The sequence below is a fragment of the Cryptomeria japonica genome, chromosome 9, assembly GCF_030272615.1.
Source record: "Cryptomeria japonica chromosome 9, Sugi_1.0, whole genome shotgun sequence".
Taxonomy (NCBI): Eukaryota; Viridiplantae; Streptophyta; class Pinopsida; order Cupressales; family Cupressaceae; genus Cryptomeria; species Cryptomeria japonica.
In genome coordinates, this window is record NC_081413.1 from 489,373,281 (window position 1) to 489,389,695 (window position 16,415).

At 36.4% G+C, this 16,415-nt stretch overlaps 1 protein-coding gene across 1 annotated transcript in view; it reads left to right on the forward strand.

The window, feature by feature from the left end:
• The window catches only part of LOC131079700 (peroxisomal ATPase PEX6), a 111,226-nt gene that overhangs the window by 73,173 nt on the left and 21,638 nt on the right, over nucleotides 1-16,415 (forward strand). The window contains exons 6-8 of the mRNA XM_058017729.2: nucleotides 9,431-9,662; nucleotides 11,168-11,249; nucleotides 11,440-11,591. Coding sequence (XP_057873712.1) covers nucleotides 9,431-9,662; nucleotides 11,168-11,249; nucleotides 11,440-11,591 — 466 coding nt within the window. The remainder of the gene's footprint in view (nucleotides 1-9,430; nucleotides 9,663-11,167; nucleotides 11,250-11,439; nucleotides 11,592-16,415) is intronic.

Consider the following 16,415-nt stretch of genomic DNA (forward strand, 5'->3'; position numbering starts at 1 on the left):
AAAAATGTGGGCGGGGGTTACACAGTGGTACAACATGCACAGTAAAATGTAACGTGATGGAGAGAAGAAACAATGCCTCAAATGCTCGCAAAAACCCTTGCGCATAATTCTCCAATCTTGTCTGCAATTTGCAGACTACTTACAAAACCCTTGAATTGAAAAAATAGCTTCGCAATTTGCAGCGAATAAACAACCTTCAATGTTGTTGAAAAAAATGGAACTAAAAACTTCTAAATAATTTTCAAGACAAATTTTTTAGCATCCGACCATGAATTTGTTTAAAAATTCCGCAAAACTTAAAGAATCCTATTGACCTGCTCTAATGCCATGTAATGGTAATTGTATATTCAATAATGAAAACGAAGTTGACATGTATAGGTAATTACATTACGATGTTTCTAAAAGAAACAAATGTAATCAAAAGCCAAAATTAGAAACTACCTACACTAACTAAGATGACCGTTAACCAACTTTTCACCACCAATCCATTTAACATCATTCCATGATTAATTGTGGCAACTATTTAAAATTGCCATCCCAAACCAGCTTTTGTGACCATATTATAAGTTTTCTTTTGTTCATTAAGAATCTAAAATTTCTCCTAAAAAAGTTCCCATTGAAGCAAACCTTATCCAAAATCTTTTCAATAGCATTCAAACTAAATTATTCCAGGCTTTAGTTGAGCAACCCCTAGTACATGTAAGAAGAGAGTGTTTAAATTCTAGAACCCACCATGTGGATTTGAAAACCAAAATCTGTGCTCTGTTATAAGAAATGAATTATACCCTTTAGTAAAAGATTGTACAGGTAACCAAGTCTTCCAAATAGAACAGGAAAGAGGGCATCCAATATTGAAGTAAACCTTTCTTATCCAAGATATCTTCAATAACTTTCAAACAAAAAGTATTCCAGGCTTTAGCTGAGCAACCGCTTGTACATTTAAGAAGAGAGTTTTTAAATTCTAGAACCTACCATATGGGTTTGAAAACCAAAATTTGCTCTTTATTTTTTTTTTTCTGGTCGATAACATTGAGTTTAGCATCAATAATAAAAAGGCAAAATCACGTTATCTGTGTCCATGCTATCAAAAAGTACTAAAGCCACCATACCAGGAAACAACAATAAACCCCCATAATATACTGTAAATCTACCTGCCCTACAAGAAATCCAAGCCATCTGCCACTACTATGCCAAAAATCGGCTTGGCTAAGAGAGCTGTATCATACCAAAAAACACATTTTGAAAAAATATTTCTTTCTCACGGTTTTTCAGGGGGCTGTTGTTCTAGTAATTGTTCATCTCAAGCCTTGACCCTGTGCTCGTCTCTGTCTTCACAATCCCCTTCTCCTTTCTTTGCACCAGGTCTTTTTCTTGCTTGAAAAAACTTAAGGAACTCCCATCCAATATATGCCTCCACCCTTCTCTCCTCACGGTTGATACTTTTTGGCCAGCAAATGAACGACATTAGTTGTTTTGGAGTTTCCTCCTTCGCACCGTACTCCTCATCTTCAGGAAGAAACCCGACACCCAACATTGCCCAAGCAAGCATAGACTGCAGACCATACAACCATTCCTCTTCAACACAATCCTTGACCTCCCGCTCCACCTCTTCCTGCTTCCCCACTTTGAGGCCCCATGCCACCAGCATTGACCCAATGTCAATGTTGGTCCAAGTTTTGTGTTTTGTGTTTTGTGGTCATGAATGCCTCACCAAAGATCACCTCTAGAATCTGCAAGAAATTCTCCTCCCCATGTTTGAATAACCCTCACAACCTCGTTTCAAAAATCCACCCCATGAAGGCAAGCTGATGTCTCAGAGTAATGAGGGAAAATGTCTCCTCCATTGTTATCTCCGTTTGCCACCTTCAGCTTCAATCAAACACCACCATTCGTAGCTTCTTCTAGACACTACTTTGCAATCCAAAAAATGGTTCAAACAATACAAATACCCCTTGTCACTTCCAAAAACATATAAAAATAAAAAATATATACATATATGCAGCAGCAAATAAGTTAATAATACACCACTATTAACTATGCTAATGGTAAAGTAACATAGCAAAATACACCATTATATATATTAATGTTTTAGTCCAAATAACATAGCAAAATGCCAAAATACACCACCATATCAATTTTTCTGTTCAAATATAATAATGTCAACATTAACAATCAGCCATCACTGATCAAATATCATCAGAAGTCATCAAACATATCATCATCCTCCCACTGTGGCAAATTAGAAGCACAAACAGTGCCACTGGTATCGGTACTAGCAATCTCAGCCTCAGGAGTAGCCTCATGATCACTAGGTAGCTCATGATCATCATCATCAAACCCAAGTGCACCAAGGCAGGCAATTGAATCATCCAACTCTCCACGCTCTACTTCAACATCCCAATGCTTTGCCTCCCCTTTTTTGTAGGTATTGTCTTTGTGTGTTAGGAGCCTCAGGTTTGAATGCACATAGACCAAGTCTTCTGCCTTATTGGAATATAGTCTATTGCGTTTTATTGAGTGGATGTAGGAGTATGTGCTCCAATTCCTCTTAGATGATGATGAACCAGCAACCTATCAAGATTTTCAATTTTGAAATTTGAGAGTTAAGAGTTATGAATAAAAAAATTAAATATAAATTCAATATTCATCAACAAGAATTTAGAAATTAGAATCTTAAGAGTTAAGAACTTGTGATAAAACTTTGATGGCAATTGGTTGTAGGTGTTGGTATATTTCTCAATGGAAGTACCACCATTTGTGAGCATCAACACCTTGTCTTCAAGAGCGTCATGACCACAATCATTGATGCTTGCGAAACTCATGTCACCATAGGCCGTATGGGATCAGGAAAGAGTCTACAAAGGGCTGCCTTGTACCCATGAGCAACTGCAAGATCTCTATATAGGGCAACTCTAGTGCTACTCTCATTAAGGACCGCCTAACTATAGTACTTGGGGCAAATTGCAAAGGCAAGGAGCTGCGAAGGGGTAGTCATTTTGTTCCATTTCTCCACCATGATTTTCTGTAGTTCCTTGAAGAATGTTTCTTCAGGATCTTACTCTTTCTCATTTATGATTTTTTTCATATTCTCAATCATGGAGTCAATGCCATCATATACCAAGATACCTCACCCAAGCAAGGCCTATCCATGTTAGTGTATTGGATCATGCTCAATATAGGCTCAATATATCTTAGGAAGTACTTAGCACGATCCCACCAAGAGTCATCTAGTATCATTACCTTAATGGTAGCTGCCCTTTTACTACTAGATTGCCTCTATATGCTCCAATTAGCATTGATTACCAATCTAGACAATGCCTCTTTAACGTTCACAAGGCGCCTCAAAACAATAGTGTTGGAGGCAAAATAGGTCTCAACAACCTATTTCAATATCAAAACAATAATAAATTAAAATTAAAAACTTAGAAAGTTTACTAAACTAAAGTCTAAAACATATTTAAATTTTAAATAATTTAACTTAACTTCAAGAGCTCCAATCTCGAGAATTGTCTAAATATGGCTTGCGACATATGGTGGTTCGTGATGAACATTTAGATCTCCTGGGCATCATTATACATTTGTTTGATCCACTCAACTTTCTTGCCAATTTTTTGCAGCATTTGATTGAGTAAGTGGACAACACAAGGTGTCCAAAAAATGTGTATATAGTGCTCCTCAACCAATAACCCGACAGCCCTACTATTTTCGGCATTGTCTGTTATCACCTGAACAACATTTTGAGGCCAACTTGCTCAATGGCTTGGAAAAGAATGTTTGCAAATGGACCATCCTTCACTTGCCCTTCACAATCCACTGCTTTCAAAAACATTGCACCTCTCGTGGACACTACAATAAAATTGATGAAAGGGTGATTTCTTGCATCTTTCCATCCATCGGATATTATGGACACGCTCGTTTCGATCCATGAATCCTTGATGGGCTTTAAGGAATCCTCTACATGTTTCACCTGTTTGTCCAATAAAGTGGTGGGTGCCTTCTCATAACCTGGGCCCTTGAACCCCCTTGGAGCCTCATTAATTGATCTCACCATTTTTTGCCAATATGGTGAGTGAACAAGATTAAATGCTAATCCATGTGCATAGATGCATCTAGCTATGTCTTTCTCGACAATGCCTCTAGCCTCATCGTGAAATGATATTTCCAAGGGCCCCTTCGCTCTCTTTTTTGTCACCGGTTCTTGAGGAACACTCAAGAATGGATGGACCTCTATGGGTAGTTCATTGGCAACTGAAGCCATAGAGGCCTTTGATGCTTTTGTACTTCTAGACCTTTCCAAAGGATGAACAATTGCATTCCCAGTTGCTTCATTTGCTTGTCTTTGCTCTTCAATATATTTTAGTACAATAGAGTTTGCAAGAAGGGTTTTAGGTGGAGGCTGCCCTTCAACGCTTGGCTTGCATGTACAAAACTTGATGCCATTCTGAGGGATAAATGACAAATGTGCTTTCACTCTACTATAAGAGCTTTTATGTAGCTCTTTGCAATGGCTACAAATCCAAAGGAAACCTCCTCCACCTGGTAGTTGTTGAACCATTTCCACATAATTCCATAGTGGAGAGCCTGGGTCTATTTTGAACCGGGAGTTCCCAGTTCTAGAAGCACTCATCAATCTATGAATCTATAAACAACATACAAAGCCACAAAACAAAATGAAAAAATAAATAAAACTAGAGAGTTCATTTCATTTTGCAATAAAAATGCAAAGAATTTTTTTAAAAGCAAATAAAGTCAACGAAAACCTACCTCTTTTGTTGAAATCTTTCTCTTCAATGTCTTTGAGGAGTTCTCGACTCTTGCAACCGTGTAGGAATAGCTCACAAACCAGCTTAGAGCATGCAACAATTACCCTTCTACACTCCTTGAGCAATAGCAAGCAACAAGAAAGTTTAGCAATGGAGGCAAGAAGTTTTCTTTTTCATTCATAAATGCAGAAATGAGATATGTTTCACCTTTTTGGCCTTTTTAGTGGTCTATTTTAGGGTTGGAGGGTTGAGTTGACCAAAATAGACCAAAATAGAACTTAAAAAAAGAAGTCTAAAACTTGTCAAATTGTGCCCGGGTTCTCTTGCTCACATCAAAATTTGCTGCAAATATGACAAAATTCTCCCCGAGTCCGTCATAGCGTACCTGGAGTCAAAATGTGGGACCCTGGCTGTATTTGGGCCAGACCGCATCTGGACTTGTATTTGGGCTGGACTAGATTGTGACCCTAGGCTGCCAAGGAAGAATTTGGCTACGTAGACTACAAATATTAGAACGTTGAAAAATCTTGCCAAAATTCACTAAGGAAAAATTCCTTCTTTCCCTTCCAAATGCACCCAAGTTTCCAGGGAGGCAAGAAATGATGAAATTTTAGTAAGTTTGGGAGGAATCCTCTGTGTCATTTCATGTGCACCCAAGAAAGAGGAATCCTCCACCATGGAGAATTGGCTCCCAAACATGGAGAATCCTTCCACCTATCTCAAATGCGCCCATAGAAAAAAGTGATTGGAGACATAAAATTGAAGTTCTTAAGGAGATATTTTTATAAAACATGGCATTCTTGTCAAGTTAGAAAATGATAAACATCAAGAATTAATCTATCCAACATCAGGATGTCAAGAGGCACATAGGTCCAAGATGAGCAAATCCAGTTTATGACATCCAAGTTTAAGAAGAAATCTAGCCTCAGGAAGTTCATGGAGGAGGAATTCCAGTTTCGGAGAATGCTAGTTGAAAGACCTTGAGATTCAAACAAGTACATATGAGAAGAATTTACAACTAGCTTGAATTTCCTCTGGAAGTCTAAAATCCTAGTTAGGAAAGAACAAGGAGGAAGAATTCCAGTTCTTGAAATTCAAGGAAGGCATTCAAAGTTTTTGAGATCCAGTTCAAGTATGAAAGACTTCAACAATGATAGAATCGTTGGTAAGGAAAGATATTCCAAGGAGGTGAATTCCCAAGCAAGTACATGGAAGGAAGAAAATGATCAAGGAAAGATGATTTTAGACAAGTTAATCAAAGTTGGAACCTTGATCACAAAATGATGCAAAATGGAATATTCTTCGTGATGAGTCACTGGGTCCACATGGCATCCAACATGCTGAGTTGGCACCTTCTCATCTTTTCCGATCAATCATGTGTTTCCAAACCTTCATGACCAAATTCAATGCATTTGCCGCCAAGGAGAGGGATAGTGGGTGTGCTATTTTGGGTGAGAATCTATTAAATGCTTGATGGAGTGGCAATTCGTTTAATGCATAATGGCCACCTTACTTGGAATAATGGGTCATTTAATGCAAAGTGGGCATGATGCCTTATTTATTACCAGACCTATTACTTGGTGCCACAAAGGGTTCATTTTTGGTCAAACCCTAATTAGGGTTTTGCATCTTGTAATCTCGACCCTTGATTTCAAATCAATCTTGGCCATTCATTTGTGGGAGGATCTCTATAAAAGGCCGTTCTCATTTGCAATTGATTATATAGTTAGCTCATTATTAGAAGTAGAGAGCTCTTGCTCCTTAGAGTAGAAGTAGAATAGGAGAAGGAGAAGACATTGTTGTAAGACTTGGAGAAATAAAATTTGATTTCATTGAAGATATGGTGGATTCATGTTTATTTCAACTTGTTGCATGGCGTTCTTCCAATTTCTCAATTGTTAGATAAAGTGGTTTGATTTCAATGGAGAATGTAATGATGTTTGATGAATTTCCATGGCTCATGCTTTTTGCATCTTATTGATTTTAAGTTGTAGTGCAAAGTTAGCCGGAGCCTTTTATATGGATGCTTAACTCCAATCATTGAATGCACATTGTTTGTTATGATGGTGTTCATTATGATATGAAAATTCTTTGCATAATCCTTGGAAGATTGCACCAGTTCTTGTGGAGTTGTAGTTGATCTTGGTGAAGCGAAAACTTGGTTTATATGGAATTCGTCCATTAGAGCTCTATCCATTGAATTCATTGTCCTTAGGAGTAGAATAGATTCTCTAACCCTTTCCCCTTTAATTTCAGTTCATTCTAGTTCAGTTCGTTTGAAGCAGAAGCATCATGAGATTGCAATATCTGATGAGGAAGTTCCAGCCAACATTGCAGAAGGAGTGAAGAATGATTCAAACGTAAGTCCCTTTGTGTTACCAGCATATCACGATGACCATTGAGATTGTCCACATGTCAAGACCTTACAGAGATGAACCTTTGAGTCACCTATATAATCTTTCGCAATCTTAGCATACACGGGATTTTGCTCAAGAGAGGATAAGATACCTTGGTATTTTATTCTGTGTTGGTGTGGTCATAAAACACCCATGAACACTACCGTGCTCGCGGGTGTGAATGGTTCCATGGGTTCATGTCAGGGATGAGGTTCTTTTGTGTTGGTGTGGTCATAAAAAACCCATCAACACTACCGTCGCGGGTGTGAATGGTTCCATGGGTTCATGTCGGGGATGAGGTTCTTCCTGATTGTGGCCTCACTTGGTGTGGGACTAGGCTAAAAATTTTGCATTCACCTATCAAAAAAGCAAAAAAAAAGATTTATATGTATTTTATATCATTATTAAATTAACATTTTTTAAAGCTTGTAAAAATTATATAAATTGAATTTTAAATTATTGTAGGGTTAAGTTATATAGGTGTAATAGATTATGTTACACATTAAATGGGTTGGAATCTTATATGAACTTTGGTGATAGAAAGCATCAATAACTGAGTGTTCAACCCAAGATTATATATGCTATATATTATATAGCCATCACCATTTAAAGAAAAAGTTGCCATCCAGGACTACCTCATCTGTAACTCTAGCAGATAATTTACTTACAAAATCATTTGTAATTGAAGCACAGATGCACTGCACCGCTGAGTTCTCCAGCCTGTTTGATCCTAAACATATTTAACCAATAGCAAGGTTTAACTGATACTGCGAGGTTTAGAGTGTTGAATATGTCTATCTGATACTGCACCTGCTTGTGGTGTATTACATAAGTCCTTTCATTGCCATCCAAACACCTCCAAAACACCAAAACCTGCAGATAGACAAAACAAAACAAGAAACTGCAAAAATGCATTCCATAAGGAAGAGCCATCACAGGATAAGTAGGGCTGGGTGTGTGACCTAAGGAGGGCTGTTTGCCAAGCCATAAAGTAAATGAATGGAAATTAAAATCTATACAAGTAGGAAGCTGCCATGATCATTTCCAACATGAAATATGATTACTTTCTTATCAATAGAAGGAGGTCTAAAGTCGGGGTTAATAAAATCATCTCTGGTGGTAGGCTTCTGCTATCCTTTCCAATAGGAAATATGATTGATTACTTTTGAATAAATAAAAGGAGATCTAAAGTTAGGGTTGATAAAATCATTTCGGGTGGTGGCATCCTTAACTAACAGTGGTACTAAAACCCTATCTTTTGGAATAACACTGATCTTGGACAAGAAGAATATCAAATCTACTCCATCATTAGCCAATCTATCTGCAACCACATTGACTAACTTGAGGCAAGGATTTAATTAAACAAAATTGAAACTAGTTTTAAGATGAAGAGCTTTATCAATAATGGTCTTGCAAAGAATCCCTTATCAAATTATTGATATTCAATAAAGAATCTCCTTCAAGGTGTGTGAAACCTGAGCTTATAGTCAACTTAATTCCATGCAGAACTGCTAAAGCTTCTGCTTCATTATTCAATTTATGCCCAAGAAAGAATGATCTTTATAAGAAAACATTCATCCATCCTTCTAGAAACAATTTCTGCACTTGTGGGGCCTGGATTTCCTTTGAGAGCACCATCAAAATTTAACTTGACATTATCTGTCTTTGGAGGAATCAACTGTGCCTTGTTATGACATAGATTTTTCTTAATTATCCTATTAATAGGGTAATTGTTATTATTATTATCACTACCACTATCTTTATTAATCATTTCTATTTTTCTATCTTTTTATTAACTGCAGCATTAATATTATCATTATTATTCTTGAACCTTATCTCATTAAATGTTGCCATTTATGTTTCTTTCTCTAGTTTCTCATGCTTCCTAGACTTCCCTTTGGCATGGCAAGATTTCCCTTGACGTATGTTTCCAATCCACTCAGCTCCTCCTTTTCTGATGATAAATGTATGATCCGAAATGTTGATGTAATTAAACTTGCACAATTTTTTCCACAAGTGTCTCAACTATTTCTACTTTTATATTCACATATAATTCAGGGATAACTAAATAATTCTTCTGATGATAGTGTCAGATTTTTCTTTAACAATTCCAAAGAAACCAAAAGTTTGCTATTTCAAAAATTAAAGGAATATGATGCTTGGTTGTATTTTGGTAATGTGGTTTGATAAATTTTTTCTGTAGATATTTAGTGTGGGTAGTTATTCAACATTCTAACAATAGTTGACACTTTATCTTATACAACTTTGCAGGAGAAAAGTAACACATCGGCTGCAAATTTGAAATCAAAAGACTCCACAGCATCTTCAACAAACAACTGTCGAAAGAAAAAGCCAGATATGGGACTCAGGACTGTATCAGAGTGGTCAGTGGTGAAGCAACCAGATAGTGATCCTGAAGATAAATCTATGCTGGTGAAAGTCCCTTCGCAATCAGTTATAAGTGGAACAACCATAGATCCGCCAAAGCGCCTTTTCAGGAAGGGTATGAACTGATCCCTCAATATTTGGTTTGAATAACTTAATTTTTTTCTCTCCAGTGAGTTGTTAGTTTACATCTTCTCTCGTTTTTTCATGCCTTCAATCCCATTAGATTTTTGTTAATTGAGTTCTTCATCGAATAAGCATTTATTGGGACATTTTAATTATATCACATCAATAAAAATTGTGAATAAATTATTCTTAGCTGATTTGCTTTTTGATTTTTTTCTGTGGCACCCCATTAAAACTAGGTGCCTTTATTTTCATTATTGTTGAATATTTTTATGTCTTTCTTTTTTTGTTTGTATTCAAAGATTCACATTTTGCAGTGGATACTCTGTCATCTGAAAAACTATACAAGTCTTCAGATGATGACCTTTTGGGGGAAGAATCATACACACATTTGTAGTCTCACAAAGACTCAATTATATATTGTTCCGTTAGTATTCAAAACTGCACCATGAGGAGTTTAACTGATTGTGCAGTCCTGGTTTTTAACCCCATTTGGGCTTAAGCATGGCATACTATTATGTAGAATATCATTTACTTTGGTCTATTGAAATTTTTTATATTCATATTTTCCTGTACTCATGTTGCTGCATGTTTATTTAATTTTTTGCTATTACATTGCAGGAGGAAGTTGTTGCAATTTGCTGTTCAATTTTATTATACTGAGTTGACTTTAATTCCTAAAACAAATTTATTAACTTTTGCCTCTTTATGATACTAAATAGGTTAGATTCAGAGTTATTTTCTAATTTGTAATTTTCAAATGCAGAAATGATTTATGTTGATTTGACAATGTATTATTATATAAATGTACATATGATGTTTGTATTTTGCCTGATATATTTTTCTTGTTTTGTTTCAAACATGATTGATGTAATCTCTGATACAATTCAGGGTCCAGTTCTCTATAGATTTAAAGTGGTGTCTTCATTTTCCCTACATATTGTCATATTTTGAAATTTCTTAATATTAGATATTGTTTATACTTACGTCTTTTCAAATTAACCTTTCCAAATCACATTCTTTTTGAATTACTTCTATCTGCTAATTAAAGTACCAATATTATTTCTAGGGATTTGTTGATCTTTAAGGTCAATTGGTTTGAAGAAATGTTTTTATTATGGAAATGTATCTCGGTAACATTCTGCAATTTGTGCTTGAGTATGAGCTTGTTGATTTATCCCCAGATTTTGAAAGATACCCATTTTTTTCTTAGGTTATCATGAATCATATTGAGATTTGAGAGGATTGATTTTTGTGAATATTGGGAACGTTGGAATTCTGACTCTTTGGAAGGTGATGATGGTTGACATAGGAGCTTTCACACTTGGAATTTTTTCCTTAAAGAACGGATGTACTAAGATGATGCTATTTTATATTTCAATTTAAATATACTTATTTACAGCTAACTAAAATTGTCCTTATAGTCGCTCAGCAAGATTAAGATGTACTGATTTTTATTGAAAAAACAATTGTTTACAAGACTATCAATTTCTACAGGTGATAGAGTCAGGTATGTGGGACCAAGTAATGGACCAACTACACCTGGTTTACCTGTTGCTTCCCACCGTGGTTCTACTGGGTATGTAGTCTATGTAGGATGATGATCAAGTTTTACTTAATCGGTGTTCTGATAGAATTTTAATTAGGATATCTTTTTAGCTGCCTATTTGGATTTGTGTATACGTTTCCAGTGATGAGAATAGGATTTCATGTGGAGATTATTAATATTCTATTTATTTCTAATTAAACATGATTTTTTTTCAATGTAGAGGCAAAGGACCTTCTATTGGATCGAAAGGTCGAGTAATACTCTTGTTGGAAGAAAATCCCAATAAAGTTGGAGTTAGGTTTGATAAGCCAGTTTATGGTGGAAACAACATGGTAGATCTTTGTGAGGATGGATATGGCTATTTTTGCAATGGTTTGTCCTCTTCTATCACTTAGTCATGAAATGTTTTGCTTCGGAGTAATTCTTTTTCAAATGATTTGTAAGAGTGTTTGTTTTGCCTCTGGGAATGCACACTTTTTCTAATGTGGTGCTTCTTTTTTCTTGCTTCCTCATGTTATTTATGCAGATTGTATGTTACGTAACTTAGGTCATCTGTGAACATCAATGTAATTCCTTCTTTCTTATCTTGTACATTTTCTCGATTATTTTGGTCATCAATGAACAATGGTATAATTTTTTTTTTTTTTTCGCATATCTTGTAATTTTAGAGTGTATCTGAGAATTATTCCAATTTGAGGAGCTATTGATCACATATGCTTGTTGTTTGAGATTGTATTTTCTCCTTTCCAACTTTTTGATATTTTTTTTGTTTCTATTTTGACAATTATGTGGTTAAAGTATAGCATTTTTGTAATATTTAAATTTTCGAAAGGAATGAAATAAGAATTGAATAACACTGTAAATTTGTTAGCAATAAGACACGAATAATAAGGTGCATAGCTGAAATTAAAAAAAATCTGTCATAAGTAATTCCTTACCATGGAATTTGATTTGTTTTATTACCAAATATTCTGTCTTGTGCTATATACCAACTTCTATTGACAATTTGCAGCCTTTTTGTATAAAAGTTAATGGTTATGCAGGCAAACTTTGCTTATCCATAAAAAGTTTCATGAGAAACTGAAGGATTGACTGGCCATTGTGTACCCCATACTGGATGGGAATTATTCTTGTAAGGATAAAAGATGTACCTTTTATGCTGAGGTTGTATTAAAATGCTATGCTCTATCCAATGAGGAGGTCAAATTGATAATGATGGTTTTAATAAGCTAGAGGCATTGTTGATGATGTTTTTATGCACAATCAAACACAGAATAAAGTATTGAATACTCTATCCTCTCTTGAACAAAGACTTCTCAAATGCTGAAGATTAGCAAAAAGGATTACTTGAGACGACTCCAAGGTTCTCGATGTCAGGTCTTGACGTGTTGGATAACTTAAATGGTATGATGTCTTTTGTTGTACCTGCAAGGGGACTTACGTAGTTGTTCTTTGCTAGATTCAATTCAAATTCAATGGAATGACGTTCGTCGAATGATATTGCAATTCTGCTCTCTTCTACTACTACTGATCTTTGATAAAAAAAATGAAAAAGGAGCAAGGTCTAAGAATGCAAGACAATGGACAATTTCAAGCGAGCTCAACTAAGCTTTTGCTTTGACATGTTATAAACATCTCTACGATGCTAGTGCAATCCTCTAGGGATAGCTTGGTGATTTTCAAATCACTATCACGAACATAGATACCTTCAAGATGAAGCATATCAATGATGGATTAGCAATTCAAGTTAAGCTTTGGCTAAAATGAGTTCAGTTGACCATGCAAGATACTTCACCATCGATGGAGTACTAGTAGTCTGAACAACGAGCTTCACTTTCAATCATGCACATGCATCTTTCACTCATCTAAAATACTTAAAAGCAAATTTTATTCTGATACTTTTATTTAAAATATTAACTTCTCATAAAAGGATGAAGAAATAGGCAAATGCTTCAACACTCAATAAGTCACCAATACTTCAATGATTTTATTAATTTTTGTAGCATCGAGCAACAATTCTTCAAAACTCTTCTAATCGATCCTTTTCAAATGAAATGCGTTAATCTTATATAGAGCTCTTAGTTATAATGAATGGCCAAGATTAAATTAAAATCGAGGACCTAGGTTTTGCCACCTAAACCCTAATCAAGGATTGTTACAAGTTACAACAAAAATACCTAATTATTGCAAATTATTAAATATCAGCCAATGGCAATGTGACATCCATTTGGCACAACATACTAGGAAAGACCCTCCCAAGATCATAACAAATTCAATGAATTTGGACGTCATTGACTCAATTTCAGGTATTGGAGCCGTCGACAGGTTCTTCAATTGTTCTTTCAAATAACTGATTTCATGCAAGCTTGAGGCAAAGATTGTCTCCCATCTTGGCCCGAAATCTCTTGTCTTGTTAGCAAGTACAATGAATGAGTGAACATCGTTCGATTGCCTCTCAGAAGGTGATCGATATGTTACAAAGAAGATAGTCTTCACTTGCTCAGCTAGCTGCTCAACATCAATATCAATTCCTTCATTCTTCTCCTTAAGAATGATCTCAACTACTTCCAAGATCTTGTCATGTATCAAATTTATTGCTTGATCAACTTGGGTGCATCCACCATTGATATCTTCAAATATGACCTTTTTCATGCGAAGCAAATTACATCACTACAGAAAATAAGGTGATTGCCCATCTCTTAATATTCCTTCGCTTACCAAAGTTTGCCTTGGTGTGTGATTCATTACTTGCAATATGGGTATGGTGAAATCTCTTGTATAAACACAATTATGATGTGCTGTCATGAGCGTTTGAGTTCTTTCAATGATCCCCATAGTTCTGTAAAATATCTTCACTTACTCCTTATGAATGCATTTGCCCTTTAGAAAGTCTTATTAATGCAAGTTATCATTAGCTGTGCTGAAGTTTTCATTTTTTCAATGTCATCAATTGCGTCTTGAGGAGGCAATGGTGGAGGCATGGCCAAAGGATCATGCTACCTCAGCGGTATCTTGAGCTGCTGGAGATGACTTCTTAGTACAATATTTTCATTCTCCCACTTCTTATTCTTTTCTACTTCCAACTTGAGCATGTCATGAATCGTCTTCATTGTGTCATTCATGTCTTCCAATGCTTGATTAGTGGTGGGAGGACTTAAATCAATAGTCTCCAAGTCATACTCCTCCTTCGTGATCTCATCTTCAAGCTTGTCTACTCTTGGAGTGGCAATTTGTATTATCTAGGATCCTTCACCATCTCTTGTCATTTTTGACATCTTGGTTGCTTTCTTCTTCTTGGTTTCTTGAGTTCTATCTAGGTAGCTGCCTAAATCAAAAGGATCTTCCTCTTCTACTATCACTTCCTTTGCCAACCTCTCCCTAAGCCATGCAGGCATAGTTGATTTCTCTTCTCCCACTTGCACTTCATTCAATTGCTGATCTTCTCGAGGTGGAGATGTAACTTCCTGATCTTCATCTTCAGTGCTCATGTTTGCATCACTGCCTGCTTGATCATGGATTATCTTAGGTGGGATTGCCTTGCCTTGATCCACTGATTGTTTTCCCTGGTTTGTCCTTTCATGCCGGTTGTTTTGCATTGTAGATTCCATGAACTCATTCATTCCACGATCTATGCTCGCTCTAGTGGGCAATCTTCTTGGGTAGCTGCTTGATTTGTTTCTATCTCGTGCATGGAAGAGGTATTGGTAGAAGGGCGATGTCTTGAACTTGATTTATGCTTCTTCTTTGGAGGCTCTTCTTTCCTTTTAGATCCTTTGGAATGAGCACTTCCACTTTGGCTTTCACTTTCTGTCTCATGATCGGAAGATTCTACCTCTCCCATCAATTCAAATGTTAGCTGAGTGCCTTGACTCTTCAATACATGGGTTTGAGCATTAGCCCATCACCTTGTGTATGATAGGACTGGCTTCATTAGTTCTTCTAGGTTGGTGACCTCCACCTCAATCCAATTTATTTTTACTTCTATATCTTTCTCTTGCTTATATACTAGTAAGAGGTGTCTTCCACTATCTTGTGCTTGATCGAGAATGTCAAAGACCTTGCTTTCTCTAACAATACCAATAGGTAGCCTCAAACACATTCTTTTCCTTATATCTAGATCATCCTTAGCATTCATGAAATGATCTTCTAATCTTGATCTTTTGATGCTACTCCATGGATCATAACTATCTCTAGAAAAGTATGGAATTAGTTGAAGAGACTTCAATTCCTCATCCATCTTCTTTGCCACTTGCAAAGACGGGCACACCTCCAATGATTGTCCTACTGAGATGGGAAATGGAATCCTTGTCTTGTGTTTGTTCTTCTGAAATTTTGTTGTACACTATCAACTGTGTCACGCTTGTCAGTAGGATATCTTGGTAGCATGTAGGGCAGGCAAGAGCATCCTTGTATTCTTATGTAGGTGAACTTGGGAAATTGGATAAACCAAGCACCAAAGCTCTCTATTAGCTCTTTCACCTGTGGGGGTAGTCTTTGATGAATGCTACCTTGCAACGTTCTTGTGATGTGCATAGTGAAGGCATCATTCACTCCCTTGTAATGTGTCTTGCTAGGATAATGCAACTGTGTGTACAACTCACATGCTCTCAATTCTTCAGCTCTTGTACCGACTGGACCTTGATAGGTTAATCCTGCATATTCATGAGCTCTGGCAAGTGAATATATGATGTATGAGCTCATGTAGAATGTCTTGGTTTTCTCAAGCCTTTTGAGTTGTATATCAATGTTATTGCTAATAATCTTTGCCCTATTGATTCTCTCCTTTCAAGTTGATATGATCTCCATGTAGTAGAACATCCAATTCTTGAACTGAGAGGCATGCGGAGCTCCTACCATTTGGTTGAGTAGTGTGATTAGATCACTAAGTTCTTCCTTGAAGTCAATTCTGTGGAGCTTGGCGGTTATCTTGGATAAGCTAGGCCTGCTCTGCAATGGTTAGTACTTGTTTATTATGCTTAGGCATTTGTCGGGATCATCATCATAGAATGCCCATGCTGAATCCTTGCTCTTGTAGATCATGTTGTTGAATTTGGGTATATGGAAGGCCTCACTAATTGCCTCTTCAGAAAGGTAAGAAAGCTTTCTGCCGTCAGGTGCTACTATCATCGTCTTGCTTGTATCATAATGCTTGGCTCACTCAACGATCAACTCATTGCACAATACTTCTGGAGGGAA